We start from the raw sequence: 26,037 nt of genomic DNA, 5'->3' as shown, positions 1-26,037 counted from the left end.
CCTCTCCCCCATGCAGTAGATTTCACAACGTGTCTCAAACGGGGGAGAGGGTTACAAGGTTATGTGAGGGGGACTGCGCTGCTGCCTTCACAGCTGGGTGGCCAGCGAGCGGCGGCTGCTGACTGGGGCCAGCTCCGCAGGCAGCAATACCGCAGGCCTGCCCCCTCCATGACTCCTTTTTGGGTCAGGACCTGACAATCAGCACCCCTAAGTTCAGATGTAAAAAGCTGAAATCATGAAATTTACAATTTTTAAACTGTGACTGAAATTGACGAAAATGGGGGATGAATTTGATAGGGCCCTATACAGCCCAGTGCTCCCCACACAGCCAGTGCCCCGCCCTCCTCCCCACAGCGCCCTCTGCTGGGAGAGCCCAGGGCTCCCCCCACAGCGCCCTCTGCTGGGAGAGCCCAGTGCCCCCCCCCACAGCGCCCTCTGCTGGGAGAGCCCAGGGCTCCCCCCACAGCTAGTGTCCCCCCCACAGAGCCCTCTGCTGGGAGAGCCCAGTGCCCCCCCCCACAGCACCCTCTGCTGGGAGAGCCCAGGGCTCCCCCCACAGCCAGTGCCCCCCCCACAGCGCCCTCTGCTGGGAGAGCCCAGTGCTCCCCCCACAGCCAGTGCCCCCCCCCCACAGCGCCCTCTGCTGGGAGAGCCCAGGGCTCCCCCCACAGCCAGTGCCCCCCCCCACAGCGCCCTCTGCTGGGAGAGCCCAGTGCTCCCCCCACAGCCAGTGCTCCGCCCTCCTACCCACAGCGCCCTCTGCTGGGAGAGCCCAGTGCCCCCCCCCACAGCCAGTGCCCCCCACACACAGCGCCCTCTGCTGGGAAAGCCCAGTGTCCCCCCCCCATACAGCCCTCTGCTGGGAGAGCCCACCGTTCCCCCCTCCCACCGCCAGCACCCCACAGCCCTCCCCACACAGCACCCTCTGCTGGCAGAGCCCAGTGCCTCCCCCCACACAGAGCCCTCTGTTGGGAGAGCCCAGGGCTCCCCCCACAGTCAGTGCCTTGCCCCCCCTCTCCCCACAGTGCCTTCTGCTGGGAGAGCCCAGTGCCCCCACCCCAGTGCCCTCTGCTGGTCAGCCTGTGCCCCGCCCCCACTCCCCACAGCACCCCCTGCTGGCAGAGGCCGGGGATAGCGTAGCTGCGGGTGCACTCACTTTCCACTTGCTCTTGGCGAAGTTCTTTTTGATCTGTTCGCTGACAGACTGGTGGATGTTCTTGTCCAGCGCAGTGTCCCCGGCGATCCTGAGAGGGGCACGGGGGCGGGGGGGAGGAGGTTGGTACCCAGGGTGGCAGGACCCCAGCAGCTACCACCCCCTCCACACACACTGCTTACAGGGCAGGCCCAGAAAGGCTGGGGGCAGAACGACCCAGCAGTGGCCAAGTCCTGGCTGTGGAGGGACAGTCCCTGTCCCACTCCAGGGATGCCAGGGTGGGGTAGTTTGTCAAAGGGGATCCCCGGGGGGGACAAGGGATGGGCCCCTTACCAGGGGTGCTGCAGGGCCTGCTCACATGTGAAGCGCTTGCTGGGATCCTTCTCCATTAAGCGCTGGATGAAATCTTTGGCTAGAACCAGAGACAATAAAGATCCATCATGGCACCCGCCGGCCCCTGCCCACCCTCCCCACATCCCTCCTCTTCTGCAGCCCCCCCATGTGACCGCTGGCCAGGCCGGCCCCTGCCCACACGCCCTGGGCACCCCGGAGCCCGTGGGGACAGCAGAACCCAAGCCCTGTGCACCTGACTCGGAGATGTCATCCCAGTAGGGTGAGTCGAATTCGTACTCAGCCCGCAAGATCTGCTCAAAGAGCTTTGCATCGTTCTCGTCATAGAAGGGGGGGTAACCACACAGCCTGTGAGGGGAGAGAGAGATCACTGCTGGGGGGAAGTGAGAGATGGGGGGGCCCGCATAGTCGGGGGTGGGGGAGAGCGAGATCACTGCTGAGGGATGCAGTGAGAGATTGGGGGGGACCCACACAGTCGGGGGGGGGAGAGTGAGATCACTGCGGGGTGGGAGGTGAGAGATGGGGGGACCCACACAGTCGGGGGGGGTGGGAGAGATGGGGGGGAGAGAGAGAGAGAGAGCTCACTGCTGGGAAGGTGACAGATGGGGATAACTGCACAACCGGGGGCAGGGAGGGAGAATCACAGGAGGGATCCAGGGCATGTACCCGCCCAGTCCAGGGGGATCCCCAGATCCCAGCACCACCCCCCCGCCAGCCTCGCAGTACCTACAGGATGTAGGCGATGACACCGATGGACCAGCAATCCACAGCCTTGCTGTAGGGTCTCTGGGCCAGCACCTCAGGGGCTGAGGGACGGAGGGGGGCGTCTGTGAGGCTGGGTCTTGGTCTCCTTCAAAAGCATTAATTACATGCCCCCCCCCAACGGGGAACCCCAACATGAGGCAGAACCCCCTCCCCTGACAGGGAACCCGAACATGGGGCAGAACCCTCCTCCCCCAACATGGAACCCCAAGCGGGGCAGAACCCTCCCCTCCCCCGACAGGGAACCCCACGTGGGGGAGAACCCCCCCCCCGTCCCGGGAACGTGCAGGCGAGGCAGAACCCTCCTACCCCCGGGAAAGCGCAGGTGGGGCACGCTCCCTGCCCCCTGTCCCTTGCCATCACTCACCTACATAGCCGGGGGTCCCACAGGCCGTGGACATGACGCTGCCAGAGCCCTCGATCTTCGACAGGCCGAAGTCGCTGATCATGATCTTGGAGTCTGGGTCCGGGCTGTAATAGAGCAGGTTCTCGGGCTGCACCGAGCCAGGGGGTCAGCCAGGGCCCGGCTGGCTCCAGCTCCCCAGCCCAGGCCCCGCCCTGCCCTCCACATCCTTCCCCACATGTGACAGGGCCTGTCCTGTGTGTCCCACACAGCACATTTCCTGCCCGCACCCCCATCCCGGCCTTGCCACGATCCCAGAGGCCCCCATGCCCTGGCCCTGCCCCATGGCCTCACCTCCTGCCCCTGCCCCGATCCCAGAGGCCCCCATGCCCCGGCCCTGCCCCATGGCCTCACCTCCTGCCCTGGTCCCCTGCCCCGACCCCAGCCAACCCCAGGCCCTGGCCCTGCCCCATGGCCTCACCGCCTGCCCCTGCCACGATCCCAGCCGTCTCCATGCCCCGGCCCTGCCCCATGGCCTCACCTCCTGCCCTGGTCCCCTGCCCCGATCCCAGCCAACCCCATGCCCCGGCCCTGCCCCATGGCCTCACCTCCTTCTCTGGTCCCCTGCCCCTATGCCAGCTGACCCCATGCCCCGGCCCTGCCCCATGGCCTCACCTCCTGCCCCTGCCCCAATCCCAGCCACGTCCACGCCCCAGCCCTGCCTCATGGCCTCACCTCCTGCCCTGCCATGATCCCAGCCGCCCCCACGCCCTGGCCCTGCCCCATGGCCTCACCTCTTGCCCTGCCATGACCCCAGCCCCCCTCCCCAGTTCCTGCCCCATGATCTCACCTCCTGCCCTGCCATGACCCCAGCCTGCCCCATTTGTTCCCATCCCTACCAGCCTTCTGTCCCCCGTTTGCTCCTAGCCCCCCAGTCTCTTCCCCTCCCCACGCCTCCCACCTTGGCAGTCGAGTCAGCCTGCCCAGGCTTCGGCAGGGGGCATCGAGGCCCCAGGCCAGCACTGCAGGGCCCAGGCCCAGGCAGTGGGAGGAATATGGCAGGGGCCGTCCTGCTCAGCCCAGCAACGGGCACTCGGGCGCTCTGGGGTCAGGGAAGAGGCAGGTGCTGTCCAGGCACAGGGAGGGCGTCGGAGGGGCTGGAGCATGCTCAGTGCAAACGGGGGCTTTGGAGAATTTCACAGACACTCGCTGAGCACGCGAGCCCAGAACTCTTCTGGGCTCAGAGCACAGCACACTTGGGCCAGGCTCCTGAGACCGGGCAGAGCCCCACTGGCCCCAGAGCACGAGGCTGCGTAACTTCCCGCCCCAGCGCCCAGGCATGGACGTGCTGGAGCTGGGCAAACAGCATCTGCTCCCCTCAGCTCCTTCGCGGGAGCAGCTGGGCAGTTCTGCGGGAGGCAGCCAGGCCAAGTGACACGCCACGGAAATCAGGAGCACTAGGCAACCCTCCCAACGGGTGTAGCTCCCTGTGCCACCTGCCCAAACCAGCCTTGTGAGCTCTGAGCCCTGCCCGCCCCCGGGGAGAGGAATCGGCTGCTGCTTGCCCATGGCTGCCACCTCTGGTGTCTGCAGAGAAACCAACACGCCCTGCTGGGGACAAACGCAAGCCAGGGTATTTCAGGAAGTCCAGACTGAAGAGAAGGGCCCAGGATCGCTGTGAAGGCAGCTCCACATGCCCTTGTGCTGTATGGAAACCAATACAGGCAACGGCCATAAAACTCGTCCGCAGTGACCCCTGCCCTGTTCTACTGGGCAGCCGGGACACAGCACCTGCAAACAGATCCCTCATCCCAGGGGCTCCCGGCCTGCCAGCCGGTTCCCCACCCAGCTCTTTGGGCCACCCTCAACCACAGCAACAAACACCCCTCCACAACTGGGCTGCTGAGCGAGCGGGGGGGCTATCAATCCAGCTAGCTGCCAGCAGGGCCAGGGCACTCGCAGACACCTCCCTGAAGGACACAGCAGAGCCGAGGCGACGCAGCAGCTGCCCCCAGGGACCGTCCAGCAGCACAGCACACACACTGTTGGAAAGAGCCTCACTCAACCTGAACAGAGCCTGGGGAGACTCCTCTGTGCCCGCCCTGGGGGAGGGAGGCAAAGCAGATCAGAGCCCTCAGGCAGCCCTGGCCTGCAGCTCAGCCTGCCCCAGCACAGGCCTTTGGTGACACCTTGGCAGACCTGGTGCAGGCACTTGCCAGCAATGCCTTGGTGACTCAACTGCCTGTGTTTAGCAGTGCCATGCGGGCAGGGCCCCTCCCCATATGGTGGCTCACCTTCAGGTCCCGGTGCACAATGCCCATATCGTGCAGGTACCGCACAGCGTCCAGGATCTGCCGGATCAGCTGGCTGGCGTCCCGCTCTGTGTAGAACCCCTTCTCCACAATCCGATCAAAGAGCTCCCCGCCTGAGACACTGCAGGTGGAGGGGAGAGCTCCGGGTTAGCCCCCCCGCCCCAGCCATGGGACATGCGTGTCAAGGACTAGCCCCCTGCCCAGCACTGGTGGGACGTGTGTCAGGGACTAGCCCCTGCCCCAGCCATGGAACGTATTTATGTCAGGGACTAGCCCCCTGCCCAGCACTGGGGGGACATGTGTCAGGGACTAGCTCCCTGCCCGGCACTGGTGGGACGTGTGTCAGGGACTAGCCCCCTGCCCGGCACTGGTGGGACGTGTGTCTGGGACTAGCCCCCGCCCCAGCCATGGAACGTGCGTGTCAGGGACTAGCCCCCTGCCTGGCACTGGTGGGACGTGTGTCAGGGACTAGCCCTCGCCCCAGCTGCCTCTGGCACCAACACAAGCACATCCCCTCCCCGCTCTGCCAGCCAAGGAGCCTCCTTCCTCCACTCACAGCTGCATGATGAGGTAGAGGTGACCCCCACTCTCGTAAATGTCATCCAAAGCCACAATGTTGGGGTGCTTGATCCTGAAAGAAAGATGGGGGGGCAGCTTATGAGATGGGGGGCTGGAGACAGGGACACTGCGGGGAAGATGGGGGGGCTGCAGATAAGGGGCTGCAGGGGATACGGGGGGGTTGGTGATGGGAGTACTGAAAACGGGGGCTGTGGAGGAGCTGGGAGGCTGGAGATGAGTAGGCTGGAGACAAAGGGGCCACGGGCAAGGGGAGACCATGGGGGAGGGGGTCACAGAGGAGCCAGGGGGCTGGAGATGGATAGGCTGGAGATAGGAGGGCAGTGGAGGAGATGGGAGGGCCATGGGGGAGCTGGAAATGGGGCCATGGTGGAGATGGGGGGGGCTGGAAATGAGTAGGCTGGAGACAAGGGGGCCACGGGCAAGACGGGGAGACCACGGGGGGGGTCACGGAGGAGCCCGGGTGCTGGAGGTGGGTTGGCTGGAGATGAGGGGCTGCGGGGGAGATGGGGGTGCTGGAGACAGGGAGGCCGCAGGTGAAGTGATGAAGGAGCCGGCCCTCGCAGACACCAGGCCCTGCCCTGGGGTGCTGTTCACTCCTCCATGGACCAGCCGTCACAACCCAGCCCAGGTCGGGCAGCCAGCGCAGCCTGGCCCCGGAGTCCTGCAGTCCAGCCAGGCAGTGGACAGGAGTCCCTAGTGGGGGATATTCCTGGGCACCACAGGTCTCCTTCCATGAACCAGAGACGGGGCGCAGGGGTCACCTTTGCTCTCTGCTTGGTCTCACTCTGCACCCCACCACCCTGAGGCCGCTGCCTGCCCCACAGGAATGCCCTGGGGCAGAAGGGTCCCCAGCCCGGCCCCTGGTGCCAGGGCACAAGACCAGGACTGTCCTGCCCCAGCTCCTGGGGCCAGGGAGACCATGGGCAGCCATGCCGAAGCTAACGCACGTCCGCAGGCTGCCATGCCTACCTGGGGGCGGCCCAGCCCACGCAGCCCCAGGCTCACACCAAGCAGCGGACACCCCCCACTCCTCCTGCAGGCCCTGGGCCCAGCAGCGCCAGCCTGCAGAGCAGCTTCTTTGGCTGGAACACGCAGACCAGGCTCCACTCTAACCTGCTGCCAGAGGGTCACCCTGCTGCACTCCCCAGCCCAGCAGCGGGTGGGATTAGGGGGTGTCGCAGCTGGGCCTTGGCCAGGCGGGCAGCTCGCCCAGGAGTCCCGGGACACGGCTGGGACATCACGAGGCTCCAGCCTGGGGTTATTTTTAGAAAGACTCTGATAAGCGGCCCAGATGTCTGGATGTGGCTGGCCCAGAGGGGAGTGGCAGAGCTCTGTGAGCAACCTCTGGCCCCTCGTGGCAGAAGCAGCTGGGCAGGAGGCAGGAGGGTGCAGACCCTGCCCGGCGGCGGGAGGCGGGATGGTCTCTCTCACGAAGGTGCACACTCGAATGCAGGGGCCCGGGGTGAGCCAGGCCAGCCCTGCACCCAGGGGCAGAGTCTGGCAGTCAAGCTGTCCATACTGGCAGCACCTACTTGTGCAGGACGGCGATCTCGTTCTCCAGGCTGGTCTCCTTCCCCTCCAGGGCCGCCTTGGCAATGCACTTAATGGCCACCAGCTTCCGGCTCGTCCTCTCCTCGGCCAGCACCACCTCAGAGAAGGCTCCCCTGGGAGAGAAGGGGTGAGCTGGGGCGGGGGACCGGGAGCAGCCCGGACGTGAGAAGCACAGCTGGCTGCTGTTGTCATGGTAACAGCCGGAAACCCCAGCTACTTCTAGAAGAGAATGAGGCGGGGGGGGGGGGGAGGCAGAGCCATGCTGCCCAAGTGCGGGGCGCTGGGGGGGGTCACACCCGGGCCTGCGCCTACACAGCATCAGGACATGGGGCTGTTGCTGACAGCCCATCTGGGCGCAAAACCAGCCTTGGGCCCTGGCCAGCAGCTCCCCCAAAAACAGCCGGGGTAGGAGCCCCAAGAGCCCAGCCCTGCGAGATGCCAAGCTCTGAGTCGCCTCCCCCTGCTGCCGTGCCAGAGGCAGGGACAGCCCAGGCTGGGCCGGCCAGCGCAGGAAGGGGCTTAGCTGGGCGCCACGACCTGCTAGCAGCATGCAAGCGAGTCACAGGAGGCCAGGCAGCACTGCGTCCTTGCCCCCCGCCACTCTGCCCCAGGGGTCACCTAGTGCAGCCCCCGCAGCCCGGATCATTCATCCTCTTCCACGCTCACTGATAAAGCCCCATTGCACTCCCCAGGCAGGCCACATTCAGTGCTAGCGCCTCAAGCCAGCCCCGGGGTAGGAGTACCTGGATAACCAGTCCCCACATGCCCCCGCAGAGCCAGCTGCACCGTGGCACCAGGCGAGGGGTCCCTGTGTACACAGCATCCACGTCCCCCCCCCCGAGCCAGCTGCACCTTGGCACCAGGCGAGGGGTCCCTATGTACACAGCACCCACGTTCCCCCCCCCGAGCCAGCTGCACCTTGGCACCAGGCGAGGGGTCCCTATGTACACAGCACCCACGTTCCCCCCCCGAGCCAGCTGCACCTTGGCACCAGGCGAGGGGTCCCTATGTACACAGCACCCACGTTCCCCCCCCCGAGCCAGCTGCACCTTGGCACCAGGCGAGGGGTCCCTGTGTACACAGCACCCACGTTCCCCCCCCCGAGCCAGCTGCACCTTGGCACCAGGCGAGGGGTCCCTGTGTACACAGCACCCACGTTCCCCCCCCCACCCCCGAGCCAGCTGCACCGTGGCACCAGGCGAGGGGTCCCTGTGTACACAGCACCCACGTTCCCCCCTCCCCCGAGCCAGCTGCACCTTGGCACCAGGCGAGGGGTCCCTGTGTACACAGCACCCACGTTCCCCCCCCGAGCCAGCTGCACCTTGGCACCAGGCGAGGGGTCCCTGTGTACACAGCACCCACGTTCCCCCCCCACCCGCGAGCCAGCTGCACCGTGGCACCAGGCGAGGGGTCCCTGTGTACACAGCACCCACGTTCCCCCCCCCCGAGCCAGCTGCACCTTGGCACCAGGCGAGGGGTCCCTGTGTACACAGCACCCACATTCCCCCCCCGAGCCAGCTGCACCTTGGCACCAGGCGAGGGGTCCCTGTGTACACAGCACCCACGTTCCCCCCCCCCGAGCCAGCTGCACCGTGGCACCAGGCGAGGGTCCCTGTGTACACAGCACCCACGTCCCCCCCCCCGAGCCAGCTGCACCGTGGCACCAGGCGAGGGGTCCCTGTGCACACAGCACCCACATTCCCCCCCCCGAGCCAGCTGCACCTTGGCACCAGGCGAGGGGTCCCTGTGTACACAGCACCCACGTTCCCCCCCCCCGAGCCAGCTTCACCTTGGCACCAGGCGAGGGGTCCCTATGTACACAGCACCCACGTTCCCCCCCCCCGAGCCAGCTGCACCTTGGCACCAGGCGAGGGGTCCCTGTGTACACAGCACCCACGTTCCCACCCCCGAGCCAGCTGCACCTTGGCACCAGGCGAGGGGTCCCTATGTACACAGCACCCACGTTCCCCCCCCGAGCCAGCTGCACCTTGGCACCAGGCGAGGGGTCCCTGTGTACACAGCACCCACGTTCCCCCCCCCGAGCCAGCTGCACCTTGGCACCAGGCGAGGGGTCCCTGTGTACACAGCACCCACGTTCCCCCCCCCCGAGCCAGCTGCACCGTGGCACCAGGCGAGGGTCCCTGTGTACACAGCACCCACGTCCCCCCCCCCGAGCCAGCTGCACCTTGGCACCAGGCGAGGGGTCCCTGTGTACACAGCACCCACGTTCCCTCCCCCGAGCCAGCTGCACCGTGGCACCAGGCGAGGGGTCCCTGTGTACACAGCACCCACATCCCCCCCCCCGAGCCAGCTGCACCTTGGCACCAGGCGAGGGGTCCCTGTGTACACAGCACCCACGTCCCCCCCCCCGAGCCAGCTGCACCTTGGCACCAGGCGAGGGGTCCCTGTGTACACAGCACCCACATTCCCTCCCCCGAGCCAGCTGCACCGTGGCACCAGGCGAGGGGTCCCTGTGTACACAGCACCCACGTTCCCTCCCCCGAGCCAGCTGCACCGTGGCACCAGGCGAGGGGTCCCTGTGTACACAGCACCCACGTTCCCCCCCCAAGCCAGCTGCACCGTGGCACCAGGCGAGGGGTCCCTGTGCACACAGCACCCACATTCCCCCCCCCGAGCCAGCTGCACCTTGGCACCAGGCGAGGGGTCCCTGTGTACACAGCACCCACGTTCCCCCCCCGAGCCAGCTTCACCTTGGCACCAGGCGAGGGGTCCCTATGTACACAGCACCCACGTTCCCCCCCCGAGCCAGCTGCACCTTGGCACCAGGCGAGGGGTCCCTGTGTACACAGCACCCACGTTCCCACCCCCGAGCCAGCTGCACCTTGGCACCAGGCGAGGGGTCCCTATGTACACAGCACCCACGTTCCCCCCCCGAGCCAGCTGCACCTTGGCACCAGGCGAGGGGTCCCTGTGTACACAGCACCCACGTCCCCCCCCCCGAGCCAGCTGCACCTTGGCACCAGGCGAGGGGTCCCTGTGTACACAGCACCCACGTCCCCCCCCAGAGCCAGCCGCACCTCGGCACCTGGTGTTGGGAGACTTATCCCACTCAAGATAGCCCCTTTGGGTGGAGCTCTTGTGCCCACCCCCCATCATGGACCCAGCAGCAAACTCTCTTGTCAGATTCAGAAGCAGCAGTAGCACGTGCCTGGGCCCAAAACAGGAGCCAGCCAAGCTATGCCACAGGGCTTGGCTGGGAGGCTGTTTGCACAAGAACATCCTGATCCAGCCCAGGGGCCAGGCATGAGATAAGGGCGGATCGGAGCCGCCCATGGCAGCTGGCAAAGGCCTGGCCAGGGAGCGCAAGGAAACCAGCTGCACTGGGCTCACTCCACCCAAGCCAGTACCAGGTAGTCGCACCCCAGCCCCCACTGGGCCCTGCAGAGGCTCCCACCCCTGCTCCTCCTAGCCAGGAACCAGGCACAATGCCAGGAGATGGCAGAGGAGACGGCACCCGGAGCCCACCTGGGGCTCTCCCAGAGCTGCTCCAGTGCTCAGATGGGGGGATTTAGCAGGAATTCCAGGCTCTGCCCTGCCAGGTCTGGCGTTCCTGCACAGTTCATCTGGAGAGGCTGGAGATTAGGGGGTACCCAGCCCCACTGCTGGAGCGTTGCTGAGTGGGCTGGCCTCATGCAGAGCGGCCTGCCTGCTGCTGACCCATGGCCAGCTAGCTTTTGGCTTGCTCGCTTGGGCTGGAAACAGGAAAAGGCAGAGACCGCCAGGGCCCAAGTTTCCGGAGAGGACAGGAAGTGAAACGTGGCTTATTTAATACTGTGGCATCTGTAACCCCTGGGAGCCTCACGCTGCCCTCCCACGGAAACCCCCAGCCCTGAGATTCCTGCACTGCCCCAACCTTCAAACCCCAGCCCCTAGGATTCCTGCCCAGGGGCCCACCCAGTGCAAACCCCAGCCCCTAGGATTCCTGCCCAGGGGCCCACCCAGTGCAAACCCCAGCCCCTAGGATTCCTGCCCAGGGGCCCACCCAGTGCAAACCCCAGCCCCTAGGATTCCTGCCCAGGGGCCCACCCAGTGCAAACCCCAGCCCCTAGGATTCCTATACTGCCTCACCCCACCCTAGCCCGGGGGAGAAGTCAGTGTGTAGGTTGATCCAGCTCCTGGCTCCCAGAGGCCTGCAAACCAGCCCAGTGCGAGGGAGTTGGGAGTATACAGAGGGGACCCTGCCAGCGCAGACGGTGTCATTCCCCCAGCACAGACGGGGGGGCCTGTCCTCACCCCACTGGTCAGCGTGATGGGCCGTGAGCTCAGCACCAGCAGCCGAGACCTGGCCACGTTTCGGGGCATCACGGCGAAGCAGCCAGAGCTGCTGAAGGACTGTGCAGGACAATGAGGTGGTGTGATGGGAGTAGGGACTGTCTGGGTGTGGGATGGGAGAGCCGGGGATGTCTTTAGGTGAGGGACAGGACTTAAGCCTCTAACCTGAGCCAGGTAGGGGGGACGGGGTCAGCACCTTTGCCCGGGAAGCTGGACAAAGGAAGGGGCTGGCTGGGGGCAGTTAGTTCAGTTTTGGTTTTGGGCTGGGTGGTTGGAATTCAGGGGACTAAAGTTCCTGAACCCCAGCAGGACTCGACTGAGGGGTCCTGACTGTGCCTCCAAGCTCTGCTGTAACCTGCATTCCTGTTGTCCAATAAACCTGTTTTACTGGCTGGCTGAGAGTCGCTGTGAGTCCCAGGAAGAGGGGTGCAGGGCTGGACTCCCCACACTCCGTGACAACTGGTGGCAGCAGCGGGATCTACTGCACCCCGTGGACGGCACTTCCTGCAGTAAGTGACCGGGGAGTAGTAAACCGAAGGGGTGATTAACCCCTGGGAGTGTGTGGCCAATGAGGATTTTGCAGTAACAGGGTCCCCCGGGAGATTGCAGCGAGCAGTCCCAGGGGCGGAGGAGTCTGCAGCTCGACCCTGGCAGAGAGGTGGTGACCTCAAGAAGGGCTGGTGCACCAGGGGTCCCCCTGGAAACCGTGGGGAGCGGCGAGCATCCCGGCCTGTGAGTGCCCAGCAGGAAGATGTATGCCAAGCGGCGCAAGTGCGACCTGGTGGAGCTGTGCAAGCAGAGGGGGCTGCGCAGGGGGAGGCTCAGCAAGGACCAGCTGATTGCCCAGCTGGAGCAGGGAGACTGCATGAATGAACGGAGCCCTGTCTCTGAGGGAAGCAGCTGGGCAGATGCAGCGCAGGCACCAGTGTCTGTCCCCGCTGGGAGTGGTCAGCCGGCGGACGAGGGCTTCCCGAGACCCCCTTCCTAGGCCTAAGGGAAGAGCAGGGGGGAGCCCAGCGGCTACCGAGGGCACCGTGACCCCCCCAGCCAGCAGGGGATCCCCCCGGAGAAGCTCTCCCCCCAGCAGGGGATCCTCCCGGCGACGCTGGGAATCTGCAAGCGGCTGGAATGGGAGAGCAGCAAAGAATCCTGTGGCACCTTATAGACTAACAGACGTTTTGGAGCATGAGCTTTCGTGGGTGAATACCCACTTCCTCAGATGCATCTGAGGAAGTGGGTATTCACCCACGAAAGCTCATGCTCCAAAACGTCTGTTAGTCTATAAGGTGCCACAGGATTCTTTGCTGCTTTTACAGATCCAGACTAACACGGCTACCCTCTGATACTGGAATGGGAGAGAGAGCTAAGACAGAGAGCTGGAGGATCGTGAGAGACAGAGAACATGACCGGGAGGAGAGAGACAGCGTCATCATGAGCTGGAACTGGCGAGGCAGAGGGGCAGCGGGCCCCCAGCTGCGATGAGTGAGGGGGGGGCCCAGGACTGCAGAGCGTTGATAAGTGCATCCTGGCCCAGCGTAAGGAGGGGGAGGACATGGATGACTTCCTGGAGGCCTTTGAGACGGCCTGCGAGCTGCACCAGGTAGATCCTGCGGACAGGCTCCGGGTTGTCACCCCCTTACCGGACCCCAAGGCCATGGTATTGTACTGCCAGCTGGGAGAGGAGAAAGGGAACTACGAACTATTCAAGCAGGCCCTGCTGCGCGAGTCTGGGCTGACTCCTGAGATGTACCGGGAGAGGTTCCGGAGTCAGGATAAAACCCCTGAGGTCTCATATCTGCAGGTAGCCGTCTGCATGGAGGGATATGCCAGCAAGTGCGAATATGGGACCCAGATGAAGGGGGACGTGGTTAAACTGCTGGTACTGAAGCAACTGTATGAGCAATGCCCATCTGACCTGAGGCTGTGGTTGAGGGACCAAAAGCCAGAGAACCCGCAACATGCAGAGCGGCTGGCCGATGACTTTGTGAAGAGCCAGTAGGGGGGTGGCAGGGAGGAGTCCCAAAGAAACAGGCCCGCCGCAATGCAGAGAGTCATCCTGGGACCTCCCGAAGGGGGAATAGGGAGAACCCCCTCCCAAGGGGAACGCCCAGCGTCAGGGGCAACCGACCGGTTCGAGGAGACCAACGGGACATGAGCTGCTATCAATGTGGCCAGAGGGGCCACATACGATCCCAGTGCACCAGGCTCAAGGACAGACTGAGCAGACAGACCCCACACCGGGTTAACTTGGTAGAGACCCAGCTGGACGAGGGGCAGCGTTCGCAGGAAAGGGGGACTAGCTGCGTACCACCTGCAAAGGAGGGAGGAGGGGCCCAGGTCAGCTCCTTTGGGGGGCTGGATGCTCCAGGCTCTGGGTTTTTGGTTTACAGGGTGGGTGCAGGGCTGCCCCTCCGGAGAGAGTGCCTGGTTTCCCTGGAGGTAGATGGGAGGAAGGTCACTGGGTACTAGGACATGGGCGCAGAGGTGACGCTGGCCCGGCCCGAGATGGTGGCCTCAGATCGGATGGTGCCCAACACCTACCTGACCCTGATGGGCATGGGCGGGACCCCATTCAAGCTGCCCATGGCGAGGGTACACCTGAAGTGGGGGGCCAAGGAGGGCCCCAAGGACGTGGGGGTATACCCATATTTGCCCACGGAGGTGTTAATTGGGGGGGGACCTGGAGATCTGGCAAAGCAACGCCTGGGGTGCCTTGGTCGTGACCCGTAGTCAGAGTCAGCGCAAGGCACTGCACCCTGACAACGGAGAAGGTACTCTGCCCGAGGTGCAGGACCCTAACCTGGTGGGGAGGGAACTCCCAGGGACACAGCTCCGAGAGGCTGCGGCCTCAGACCCAGCCAGCGAGAGAGAGCTGGTCCCCATCCCTGTCCCAGCTGCTGAGTTCCAGGCCGAGTTGCAGAAAGATCCCTCCTTGCGGCCCAGGGACCGAGCTAACCTCAGTGCGGTACAGACCATGAGGAGAGGTTGCAAGGAGAGGTTCCTGTGGGAGAAGGGGTTCCTGTACCGAGAATGGGCTCCCCCAGGGGAAGTAGAGTCATGGGGGATCAGGAGGCAGCTGGTGGTTCCCCAGAAGTTTCGCCACAAGCTGCTGTACCTGGCCCATGACATCCCTCTCGCAGGGCACCAGGGAATCCGGCGCACCAGACAGAGGCTGCTACAGAACTTTTACTGGCCTGGGGTCTTTACCCATGTCCGACAGTACTGCCAATCCTGTGACCCCTGCCAGAGGGTGGGGAAGGCCCAGGACAAGGGGAAAGCGGCTTTGAGGCCTTTACCCATCATAGAAGAACCTTTCCAGAAGGTGGCCATGGACATAGTGCGACCTCTCAGCAAGACGACCCGGTCAGGGAAGAAATACATTCTGGTGTTGGTAGATTTTGCCACTCGCTACCCCGAGGCGGTGGCCTTGTCCTCTATTGAAGCAGACACAGTGGCAGATGTGCTGCTGACCATTTTCAGCCAAGTGGGGTTCCCCAAGGACATCTTAACGGACCAGGGGTCCAACTTCATGTCAACCCTGCTCCGGTGCTTGTGGGAGGAATGTGGGGTCCGGCACAACTGGGCCTCAGCATATCACCCCCAGTCCAACAGGCTGGTGGAAAGGTTCGATGGGACTCTAACTATGATGCTAAAAACATTTATGAACCAGCACCCGCAGGACTGGGACAAGTACTTACCTCACCTGCTGTTTGCGTACAGGGAGGTACCGCAGGAATCTACCGGGTTTTCGCCTTTCAAACTATTATATGGAAGGCGGGTAAGGGGGCCCCTGGACCTGATGAGAGACGAATGGGAGGGAAAGGCCACTCCCGAGGGAGAGTCAGTGGTGGAGTATGTCCTGACCTTCTGGGAAAGACTTGCCGAGCTCATTGGCCTGGCCAGGGAGAATCTGGCCCGAGCCCAGAGGAAGCAAGTCTGGTATGACCGCACGGAGCGGGACCGCGCATTCGCCACCGGGGACCAAGTGATGGTTCTCATCCCTGTGAGGAAAAACAAACTCCAGGCTGCCTAGGAAGGGCCCTTCAAGGTTATCAGGCAACTAAATGAAGTAAACTATGTGGTGGAGCTGTCAAACCGGGCACATCACCGTCGGGTGTACCATGTGAATATGATGAAGCCGTACTATGACAGGGGGAATGTGGTGTTGGCCATGTGCGGACATTGGGAGGGGCAGGGAGATGACCCCTTAGTGGATCTATTCCCTGGGACAAAAGCTGGTTCCCCCCTGGAGGCGATTCCCCTCTCTGATCAGCTGACCCTGGCCCAGCACACTGAGATCAGGGGGGTGCTGCATCTATACCGACAGCTGTTTTCCAACCAGCCTGGATGCACTGGGTGGAGACCGGGTCACATCCCCGATAAGATGCTCCCCTTTTCGGGTCACCGGGAAAACTGCCCAGGACCTAGAAATAGAGGTCAGGGATATGCTGGCTTGGGGGGTGATCCAACCATCTTCCAGCCCTTGGGCCTCGCCAGTGGTGCTAGTCCCCAAAAGGGATGGGTCGATCCGGTTCTGTGTGGACTATCGAAAGCTCAATGCCATCACGGTATCTGATGCCTACCCCATGCCCAGGCCTGACGAGCTCCTAGACAAGCTGGGAGGTGCTCGGTACCTCACCACCATGGATCTTACAAAGGCTACTGGCAAGTGCCGCTGGATGCAGATGCCAGGCTGAAATCGGCCTTTATCACCCCTCTGGGGCTCTACATGTTTCTGACCCTGCCCTTCGGCCTCAAGGGAGCACCGGCCACCTTCCAGCGCCTGGTGGATCAGCTACTGAGGGGGATGGAGAGTTTTGCCGTGGCGTATATTGACGACATCTGTGTCTTTAGCTGGACCTGGGAGGACCACGTGTCCCAGGTTAAACAAGTCCTGGACCAACTCCGAAAGGCTAGGTTAACAGTAAAGGCTGAGAAGTGCAAGGTGGGGATGGCTGAAGTATCTTACCTGGGCCATCGGGTGGGGAGCGGCTGCCTGAAGCCGGAACCAACCAAGGTGGAGGTGATCAGGGACTGGCCTGCTCCCCAAACCAAAAAGCAGGTCCAGGCCTTTATTGGGATGGCGGGGTACTATCGAAGGTTCGTGCCCCACTTTAGTGCCATAGCCGGCCCCATCACTGAACTGTGCAAAAAGGGGAAGCCAGACAAGGTGGTCTGGACTGAGCAGTGCCAGGAGGCTTTCCGGGCGCTGAAGGAGGCTCTGGTTAGTGGCCTAGTTCTGGCAAACCCAGATTTTGACAAGCCCTTTATGGTGTTCACTGACGCCTCAGACACGGGACTGGGGGCGGTGTTAATGCAGGAGGATGAAAAGGGGGACAGACACCCCATCGTGTACCTGAGTAAGAAGCTGCTACCCCAGGAGCAGAACTACGCGGCCATCGAGGAGGAATGCCTGGCCATGGTGTGGGCCCTTAAGAAGCTAGAGCCATATCTCTTTGGGCGACACTTCACCGTGTACACCGACCACTCTCCCCTGACCTGGCTGCACCAGATGAAAGGAGCCAACGCCAAGCTCCTGAGGTGGAGCCTGCTCCTGCAGGACTATGACATGGACGTGGTCCATGGGAAGGGAAGTGCCAACCTGACAGCGGATGCGTTGTCCCGGAGGGGGGGCCCTGAACTTCCCCAGGTCACTGGGCAGAGTGACCCCGCTCAGTTCAGTCTCAAAGGGGGGAGAGATGTGATGGAGTAGGGACTGTCTGTGTGTGGGATGAGAGAGCCGGGGATGTCTTTAGGTGAAGGACCAGACCTAAGCCTCTAACCTGAGCCAGGTAGGGGGGAGGGGGTCAGCACCTTTGCCCGGGAAGCTGGACAAAGGAAGGGGCCGGCTGGAGGGGGTTAGTTCAATTTCGGTTTTGGGCTGGGTGGTTGGAATTCAGGGGACTAAGCTTCCTGAACCCCAGCAGACTCGATTGAGGGTCCTGGCTGTGCCTGCAAGCTCTGCTGTAACCTGCATTCCTGTTGTCCAATAAACCTTCTGTTTTACTGGCTGGCTGAGAGTCGCTGTGGGTCCCAGGAAGAGGGGTGCAGGGCTGGACTCCCCCACACTCCATGACACCCTGACAGGGAGCTGGGCCCAGCCAGTGAGTTGGGGTGGGGGTGGGGGCTGGTGCCCCAGCCACGGGGGTGTCCCTGACAGGAGCTGGACCCAGCCTGCGAGTTGGGGGGGCTGGTGCCCCAGCCACGGGGGAGTCCCAATGTGATGGAGTAGGGGCTGTCTGTGTGGGAGATGGGAGAGCCGGGAATGACTTTAGGTGAGGGACAGGACCTAAGCCTGTAACCTGAGCCAGGTAGGGGGGAGGGGGTCAGCACCTTTGCCCGGGAAGCTAGACAAAGGAAGGGGCTGGCTGGGGGCAGTTAGTTTAGTTTTGGTTTTGGGCTGGGTGGTTGGAATTCAGGGGACTAAGCTTCCTGAACCCCAGCAGGACTCGATTGAGGGGTCCTGGCTGTGCCTGCAAGCTCTGCTGTAACCTGCATTCCTGTTGTCCAATAAACCTTCTGTTTTACTGGCTGGCTGAGAGTCGCTGTGGGTCCCAGGAAGAGGGGTGCAGGGCTGGACTCCCCCACACTCCATGACACCCTGACAGGGAGCTGGGCCCAGCCAGTGAGTTGGGGTGGGGGTGGGGGCTGGTGCCCCAGCCACGGGGGTGTCCCTGACAGGAGCTGGACCCAGCCAGCGAGTTGGGGGGGCTGGTGCCCCAGCCACGGGGGAGTCCCGATGTGATGGAGTAGGGGCTGTCTGTGTGGGAGATGGGAGAGCCGGGAATGATTTTAGGTGAGGGACAGGACCTAAGCCTGTAACCTGAGCCAGGTAGGGGGGAGGGGGTCAGCACCTTTGCCCGGGAAGCTGGACAAAGGAAGGGGCCGGCTGGAGGGGGTTAGTTCAATTTCGGTTTTGGGCTGGGTGGTTGGAATTCAGGGGACTAAGCTTCCTGAACCCCAGCAGGACTCGATTGAGGGTCCTGGCTGTGCCTGCAAGCTCTGCTGTAACCTGTGTTCCTGTTGTCCAATAAACCTTCTGTTTTCCTGGCTGGCTGAGAGTCGCTGTGGGTCCCAGGAAGAGGGGTGCAGGGCCAGACTCCCCCACACTCTGTGACAGGCGGCTTTGGAGGGGCAGCAGGGGAGGTTCGAAAACCTCAGAGTGGGCGAGGGAGGCTGGCCTGGTGGCCGGTCAGAGGCAGGAGTCAGCTCAGCAGCCAACGAGAGACGGTGGGTTGGCTGGGGACCGACTGCGAAGGGCCTTGGAAGTGCAGACCCAGCTCGTGCTGGATGGGATAGAGCCTGGGGAGCCAGCAGCTCACACCCCCATCCCCCCAGGGCACCCCTCCCCACCCCCCACATTAGCTCAGGGCAGAGCCAGCGGTGTGGGGCAGGGGGAGCCAGCTCACCCAGCGCAGGGAGCAGACACCATGGCAAGTAGGGCCCAAGGCCCAGTGCACTCAGCAGGGGCCTGGTGGGAGCTTCCTGCCTAGCTAAAGGGGGGCCCACAGGCAGGAGGGAGGGAGCAGGCTTTCAGGAAGGTCGCTGTGACTCCTGCGCTCTGTCGGGGAGGGGCAAGGGTGGGGGGGTGGAGTTGAGACTCTGGGGCAGCACAGCAGACAGGGTTTTGGTAGGAGACCCCCTGAAGAACGCCCCAAGCCCACGCCCAGCAGCCACGGGGAGCAGCCCTAAACCTGGCAGCCAGGAGGGCCAAACAGGTGCTCCTCACCAGAGCTGTGGGCTCTGAGGGGTACGCCGGCCGGGGCTCGGGCTGGCGGGGAGAACCGCCCGGGGATGTGTGCCAGGGAGCTGGCTCTGGCCAGAGGGGGAGTAGGACCTACATGCAACTGAGTGCACTCCCTGGCCACCTGCGCCCATGTGCCTCTGGGAGCCCCCCCTCATTTGAGTGGGGGAGACAGCATCACCCACACCCTATGCAATACCATGGAGCGTCCCGCTGGCGGCGAGTTCTGGAAGCCCCTCGTTCTGCTGGCAGCCCGAGCTGTTGTGGACCGTCTGTGGGACCCTGACAGCAGGATATTAGGGACACTCCTTTTGCTGTGTTCTGGGTACGGAAGTTGTGGGGCTGAACCCAGAGGACTCAGATGCAAACCGCTAGGATGGGCTTGCTGGCTTCCGCCAGTGGGACGCTCCATCGGTGCTGAGTGCCACTGGGCAGAACTCAGCCTGGGCGGAGGCAGCCAGGGCACAGCCCTGTGAGGTGACAGCACCAGACCACCGTCCCAGCATCAGGACAGGAAGGCCAAACCAAGAACAAAGCAGCTGCCTAGGGAAAGCTGCCCAGCCTAGAATGGCAGGCTGGCGAGGGGGCAGGGCAGCTGGGGAGCAGCCCGGGGGTGGTGGGGAGCTGTGGGGCTAACAGCCTGCCTGCAGAGCTCACATTGTTCATGGCTGCCGCAGGCAGTCACAAATCCTGGGGCCCATGAACTCTGCCCCATACCCTCCCGCACCACCCCATCAGCCAGAAGATGTGTGCACGGACCGACACTGCCACCAGTGTGATCACTCGGCCTGTCTTAGTTGGAGGTAACCCGGGGGGGGGGCCCTTCCACAGGGTACTGGGGTCCCTGCTCCATTTGTCGGGGGGAGGCTTTGGGGGATCTGTGTAGAGCTTCTGAAGGCTGATTCCATGAACTCTCTGAAGAACTCCAGCCCGGGGCCTGGCCTACGGCACTAACAGGGACCATAGGGCGTCTCTGGGACAAAGCTGCTGGAAACGTGATGGCTCAGCCCTGGCCATGCAAGGAATCTGGTAAAAGGCCTGGCCAGGCTGAAGGAGACCAGCTCTCCCAGGCCGCCGGCAGGGAGCAGGGCCAGGGAAAGGAAGGCTGGCTGGGCATTGGGGCCCACTGGAGCGGAGCAGGAGACCGAGGGCTGCAGGGGCAGTGAGCGTGGGCACCAGGAGAAGGTGCTGGAGGAAAGACGGGCTGAGGGCCCTGGCAGGGCAGAGTGACAGGAGGGTTCCCAGAGTGGAGGGGTTTCCATGCAGGTTTTTCATGGATCTCCCCAGGAATAAAGCAGGTGTGCGAAAGAGTCCCCGAAGGGTTACATGGAACGGACGTGCCCACAGGGAGGATGTGTTTAGGGGTGAGGGTGTCAGGCCTGGTCTTGGGGCCTAGGCTCTGGGCCCCACTCCTGATCTGGGGCACAGCCCGAGTCAGGTCAGTGCCTAGACGCAGCAGCCTGGTACACGTGGACCATGCACTTGCCCTAATCCTGCCTGTACTTCACACATTAATCCAGCGTAAGAGCTTTAGCTGGCCTCAGGGCACCATCCCTGCTCCTGCAGCACCAACCTGTTGAGCCCCCAAAGTGTGCCATGCCAAGCCAGGGAGCCCGGCCTGCCCCCCTCATAGTGCCTGATGGGGGCCCAGGCAGGACAGAGCCTGGCAGCGCGAGGGCACATAGCTGGTATTGACCCAGGAGGGGATCTCCTGCCACCTCCCGCAGCTGGATGCCTGGCCAGCCCCAGCCCAGCCTCACCCCACCAGCACACCGACGGGTTCTGTCAATGTTGACCCAAACATTCCCGCATCAGTGCCAAGCCTTGGGCTAATATTTGAGGCGGCAGGTTTCCATCCCGTTCCGGCCTGTGCCAGCCCCGGCACCCAGCAACAGCCCCCCTGGAGCCACACGGGGGAGGGGCACAGGGCCACCACCGGGGGAGAAAACAGCAACGGCCCCAGAGCTCCCACACGGACCTCCCTGCTCCCCACAATGCCCCACTGGGACAGGCCGGGGCTGAGACAGTTGGGAGCTGCCCCTAGAGCCAGCCCCCTGCCCCGCCCCCACAGCACCCCCTGCTGGGAGCTTCCCCAGAGCCAGTGTCCTGCCCCGCCCCCACAGCACCCCCTGCTGGGCGCTCACCCCACAGCCAGCGCCCTGCCCTGCCCCCACAGCAACCCCTGCTGGGAGCTCCCCCACAGCCAGCGCCCTGCCCCGCCCCCACAGCGCCCCCTGCTGGGCGCTCACCCCACAGCCAGCACCCTGCCCTGCCCCCACAGCGCCCCCTGCTGGGAGCTCCCCCACAGCCAGCGCCCTGCCCCGCCCCCACAGCGCCCCCTGCTGGGCGCTCACCCCACAGCCAGCGCCCTGCCCTGCCCCCACAGCGCCCCCTGCTGGGAGCTCCCCCACAGCCAGCGCCCTGCCCCACCCCCACAGCGCCCCCTGCTGGGAGCTCCCCCACAGCCAGCGCCCTGCCCCGCCCCCACAGCGCCCCCTGCTGGGAGCTCCCCCACAGCCAGCGCCCTGCCCCGCCCCCACAGCGCCCCCTGCTGGGAGCTCCCCCACAGCCAGCGCCCTGCCCCCGCCCCCACAGTGCCCCCTGCTGGGAGCTCCCCACAGCCAGCGCCCCGCCCCCACAGCGCCCCCTGCTGGGAGCTCCCCCACAGCCAGCGCCCTGCCCCTGCCCCCACAGTGCCCCCTGCTGGGAGCCCCCCCCACAGCCAGCATCCTGCCCGCCCCCACAGCTGCCTGCAGGAAGGACTGGGGTTACAAACCCTGCCCACGGCAGACAGGCTGCAAGGCCGGGATGGGCACAGAGACGGGTCCGAGCACAGTGCCAGGCAGCGGCACAGCTGGTGCCCTGGGAGGGGTGGTTGGTCTGACTCACGTGCCCAGGGTCTCCCGGAACTCGTAGATCTCCCGGACGTCCTGGGCTCTCTTCTTCCAGCGGGGCCCATCCTCACCCAGAGGCATCATCCTTCCCCGCTGGGCTGGCAGCCACCTTCTCTGAGGTGCAGTGCGCAGCGCGCCCCAGCAGCCTGTGCGGGGCCGCAGCGATGGCAGCACACTCAGGGCCTGCGTGGGGCAGCACGAGGAGGTGGCGTCAGAGCCAAAGAGCTTCCAGTCTGTGCCTGCCTGGACAGGAGCTGGAGCTGAGCCAGCAGAGCTGAGGGGTCAACGGCTGGATCAGCCGGGGTGGGAGGGCCGGGCCTGGCCCACGGGCCGAGGCATGGAAGGGGCAGTAGGGCTGGGCTTGGTCCATGAGCCAGGCCAGGGAAGGGGCAGGAGGGCCAGGCCGGGCCCACGGGCCGAGGCGGGGAAGGGGCGGGAAGGCCGGGCCAGGCTGGGCCCATGGGTCATGCCAGGGAAGGGGTGGGAGGGCCGGGCCGGGCTGGGCCCATGGGCCGTGCCAGGGAAGGGGTGGGAGGGCCGGGCCGGGCTGGGCCCATGGGCCGAGGTGGGGAAGGGGCAGTAGGGCTGGGCCGGGTCAGGCCCACGGGCCAAGGCGGGGAAGGGGCGGGAGGGCCGGGCCAGGCTGGACCCATGGGCTGAGGCAGGGAAGGGGTGGGAAGGCCAGGCCGGGCCGGGCCAGGCCCACGGGCCAAGACGGGGAAGGGGCAGGAGGGCCGGGCCAGGCTGGGCCCATGGCCGAGGTGGGGAAGGGGCAGTAGGGCTGGGCTTGGTCCATGGGTCGGGCCAGGAGGGCCGGGCCGAGCCCACAGGCCGAGGCGGGGAAGGGGCGGGAAGGCCGGGCCGGGCTGGGCCCATGGGCCGAGGTGGGGAAGGGGCAGTAGGGCTGGGCTTGGTCCATGCGCCAGGCCAGGGAAGGGGCAGGAGGGCTGGGCCGGGCCAGGCCCCCGGGCCAAGGCGGGGAAGGGGCGAGAAGGCCGGGCCGGGCTGGGCCCATGGGCCGTGCCGGGGAAGGGGTGGGAGGGCCGGGCCAGGCTGGGCCCATGGGCCGAGGTGGGGAAGGGGCAGTAGGGCTGGGCCGGGCCAGGCCCCCGGGCCAAGGCGGGGAAGGGGTGGGAGGGCCGGGCCAGGCTGGACCCATGGGCTGAGGCAGGGAAGGGGTGGGAAGGCCGGGCCGGGCCAGGCCCACGGGCCAAGGCGGGGAAGGGGCAGGAGGGCCAGGCCAGGCTGGGCCCATGGCCGAGGTGGGGAAGGGGCAGTAGGGCTGGGCTTGGTCCATGGGTCGGGCCCACAGGCCAAGGCGGGGAAGGGGCGGGAGGGCCAGGCCGGGCCCAAGGGCTGGGCCGGGCCAGGCTGGGCCCATGGGCCGAGGCAGGGAAGGAGCAGTAGGGCTGGGCTTGGTCCATGCGCCAGGCCAGGGAAGGGGCAGGAGGGCTGGGCCGGGCCAGGCCCCCGGGCCAAGGCGGGGAAGGGGCAGGAGGGCCGGGCCGGGCCCACGGGCCAAGGCGGGGAAGGGGTGGGAGGGCCAGGCCAGGCTGGGCCCATGGCCGAGGCAGGGAAGGAGCAGTAGGGCTGGGCTTGGTCCATGCGCCAGGCCAGGGAAGGGGCAGGAGGGCTGGGCCGGGCCAGGCTCCCGGGCCAAGGCGGGGAAGGGGCAGGAGGGCCGGGCCGGGCCCACGGGCTGGCCGGGCCAAGCTGGGGCCATGGGCTGGGCCGGGGAAGGGGCAGGAGGGCTGGGCCAGGCACATGGGCTGGGCTAGGCCGGGCCAGGGGCGGGAGGGCTGGGCTAGGCCGGGCCAGGTGTGGGAGGGCTGGGCCAGGCCGGGGAAGGGGCGGGAGGGCCGGACTGGCCCAGGGGCAGAGGCAGGGAAGGGGCGAGAGGGCTGGGCCGGGCCCACGGGCCGGGTTGCGGAAGGGGCAGGAGGGCCGGGCCCATGAGCTCAGCCCCTTGGAAACCTTCAGGAGTCCTGGTCACCCAGCTCAGCCCCTGCAGCCAGTGCGTCGCTGGTGGTGCAGGATCCCCAGTGTGGTGTGTGCCCAGCCCCACTGCCCCTCTCGCTGGTGGGAGGGGCAAGGGGGGTAGGAGACTGCAGCAGCAGAGATCAGGGCCAAGGCCAGCAGCCACATGGACTGGGCCCCAGGGCGATGCCAGGGCACAGGGCTCTTCACCCTACCTCCTCCCTGGGTCGCCAGGGCCCTGCCTCCAGCCTCTTCCGCCCTGTCCTCAGCCCTGCCAGTCCTGCCCCTGGCCACTCCGGCTCTGCCCCCAGCCCCACCAGCCCTGCCCTGCCGCTGGAAATGCTCTAGGGAGCACCCCAGAGCAAAGGTGCAGATCATAAGAACGTGAGAACGGCCAGACTGGGTCAGACCAAAGGTCCATCCAGCTCAGTGTCCTGTCTTCTGACCGTGCAATGCCAGGTGCCCCAGAGGGAGTGAAGCTAACAGGTAATGATCAAATGATCCATCCCCCTGTCGCCCATTCCCAGCTCCTGGCAAAGATCCCCCAAAGCAGCCCGGCCAACAAGGCCCTCCTACCCCTTCCCACACCTTGGGGCCCAGTCCAGCCTATACCCTGCCCAGGCGCCATCCCTGCCCATTAGCTCACACTCCACAGAATCTGCCAGATGCCCAAGCCTGCCAATAGTGGCCCCCGGCTGCCTGGATCCTGCCAGGCCAGGCCCTGCACCACACAACACGCCTGGCCAGCAGGAAGGTGCAAGGGGGAACACACAGAGCTGAACACGACCCCAGCAGGCAGCAGCACACACCCAGACATGGGGAGTTAGGCATGCCCACAGTTCCCTCCAACGCACACGAAAATACACATCCCCCATGGGTGTGCATGCACAAACATACACAGATCACATGTGCACAAACACAGAGCTCTCCATCCACACACACGCACACAGAGATATACACACATCCCTGCACATGCACATATGGGTCCGGGCACACAGACCGTTGCACACACAGGCATGAGCACACACACACAGAGATCCCTGTGCACACACTGTGCACAAACACACGCATCCCCACACACACCTGCACATACCCTGTGCATGCCCCACACATATACACACATTGCTTACTATGCGCATACATGTACACACGCACATACACATCCCCCACACACACTGCACACACCCATACACTGTGCACATAAGCACACTCCCCACACACACACACTGCACACGCGCACCCCCTCCACACAGTGCACACACGTGCACCACCCATGCACGCGCACACTGCACACACACGCATCCCACACACAGTGCACACACCCACACTCCGCGCACACACTGTGCATCCCCCACGCGCACATCCCCCACACGGTGCACACACACATGCACACTCCCCATGCACACACACTGTGCACACATGCACACCCCATGCACAGTATACACATGCGCACTCCCCACACATGCACACAGTGCACACATCCACACTCCGCGCACACTGTGCATCCCCCACGCGCACATCCCCCACACGCGCGCGCATCCCCCACACAGTGCACGCACACATGCACACTCCCCATGCACACACACTGTGCACACATGCACACCCCATGCAGTGTACACATGCGCACTCCCCACACATGCACACAGTGCACACACACACACGCCCTCCACACTGTGCACACACGTGCAGCGCCCGTGCACAAACACTGCACACATGCACACCCCATGCAGTGCGCGCACACTGCACACGCGCGCAGTGTACACACGCGCACCCCCACACACGCACCCCACACGGCACACATGCACACCCCATGCGCGCACACAGTGCACACGCGCACACCCCACACACACTTTGCACACACGCACCCCACACACTGCACACGCACACACGCGAACTACCCCCAACACAGTGCACACCCCACGCACGCACAGTGCACACACAAACACGCGCACACACTGTGCACACACTGTGCACACAGGCGCACCCAGCCCCACGCGGCCCCGCCCGGCCCTTACCGCGCGCCCCCCGCTCCCTCGAGCCGAGCCCGAGAGCGGCCGCAGCTCCCACCCGGCCGGCAC

At 64.9% G+C, this 26,037-nt stretch overlaps 1 protein-coding gene across 2 annotated transcripts in view; it reads right to left on the bottom strand.

Moving 5' to 3' along the window:
- CAMK1 (calcium/calmodulin dependent protein kinase I) overlaps window positions 1–26,037 on the bottom strand; it is a 27,155-nt gene extending 1,118 nt beyond the window's left edge. For both annotated transcript variants that reach the window (XM_030569762.1, XM_030569763.1), the window contains exons 1-10: window positions 25,975–26,037; window positions 21,978–22,165; window positions 7,033–7,164; window positions 5,478–5,552; window positions 4,904–5,042; window positions 2,634–2,760; window positions 2,235–2,310; window positions 1,740–1,852; window positions 1,487–1,565; window positions 1,157–1,244 (exon numbers count right to left, since the gene is read on the bottom strand). In XM_030569762.1, the coding sequence (XP_030425622.1) occupies window positions 1,157–1,244; window positions 1,487–1,565; window positions 1,740–1,852; window positions 2,235–2,310; window positions 2,634–2,760; window positions 4,904–5,042; window positions 5,478–5,552; window positions 7,033–7,164; window positions 21,978–22,066 (918 nt within the window). In that variant the 5' untranslated portion in view covers window positions 22,067–22,165; window positions 25,975–26,037. The remainder of the gene's footprint in view (window positions 1–1,156; window positions 1,245–1,486; window positions 1,566–1,739; window positions 1,853–2,234; window positions 2,311–2,633; window positions 2,761–4,903; window positions 5,043–5,477; window positions 5,553–7,032; window positions 7,165–21,977; window positions 22,166–25,974) is intronic.

Source organism: Gopherus evgoodei, chromosome 7 (genome assembly GCF_007399415.2).
Source record: "Gopherus evgoodei ecotype Sinaloan lineage chromosome 7, rGopEvg1_v1.p, whole genome shotgun sequence".
Lineage (NCBI taxonomy): Eukaryota > Metazoa > Chordata > Testudines > Testudinidae > Gopherus > Gopherus evgoodei.
Note: the sequence above shows the minus strand (reverse complement) of the source record. Positions and strands in the feature narration are given on the sequence as shown.